Source organism: Apaloderma vittatum, unplaced genomic scaffold (genome assembly GCF_000703405.1).
Source record: "Apaloderma vittatum isolate BGI_N311 unplaced genomic scaffold, ASM70340v1 scaffold26338, whole genome shotgun sequence".
In the NCBI taxonomy this organism is placed as follows: domain Eukaryota; kingdom Metazoa; phylum Chordata; class Aves; order Trogoniformes; family Trogonidae; genus Apaloderma; species Apaloderma vittatum.
The window spans coordinates 2,053-2,654 of NW_009729420.1; the positions used below are offsets into that span (position 1 = coordinate 2,053).

Here is a 602-nt window from a genome sequence, read left to right on the forward strand (position 1 = left end):
GGCCTTATAGCCACGGGCGGACGACCGGCCCTCCCTCCTGACAGCAAAATTCCCGGTGAGCCTGAACGAAATTGCTCAGGCTGCCCGGGAGAGAGGTCCGCCAAAACAAAGCAGGTTTGGGGAGGCAGAGGTAGGAAGCAAAGGGGTGCGAAAGGGGCTCTGCTTTACAGGTGCCAGCCTGGGGATGACCAGCGATGGCTTCTTCGATCTGGAGGAGCTGCCCAGGTAAAGCGAGGGTCACCCCCTCTCCCCAGACGCCACTGCCGGCGGCACGGCGCGCCGGCACGCGGCATCATCGCTTCTCCGCAGGCGCAGCGTTATTGTCGGTGCCGGCTACATCGCGGTAGAAATCGCGGGGATCCTTTCCACCCTGGGCTCCAAATCATCCCTGCTGATCCGTTATGACAAGGTAGTGCCACCAGCTGTCCCCAGCCCAGCAGCCATGTCCCAGCCCAGCTGGGTGTTTTGGGCAACAGCTCCCACGACCTGGTAAAGGAGTGTCCAATCTGGCACAGGCTTAGGAGGGCGGATGCAGAGGATGGTGGTGTCAGGCTGTTGGGTGTAAGGAGGCACTGGGGCAGGCAGACAGGGCGAGGAGAAGA

At 62.1% G+C, this 602-nt stretch overlaps 1 protein-coding gene across 1 annotated transcript in view; it reads left to right on the plus strand.

Moving 5' to 3' along the window:
• Positions 1-602, plus strand: part of GSR (glutathione reductase) — a gene marked incomplete at both ends in the record, with an annotated part of 2,961 nt that overhangs the window by 1,068 nt on the left and 1,291 nt on the right. Inside the window, 3 exons of the mRNA XM_009874438.1 lie at positions 2-55; positions 171-225; positions 310-409. Coding sequence (XP_009872740.1) covers positions 2-55; positions 171-225; positions 310-409 — 209 coding nt within the window. The remainder of the gene's footprint in view (position 1; positions 56-170; positions 226-309; positions 410-602) is intronic.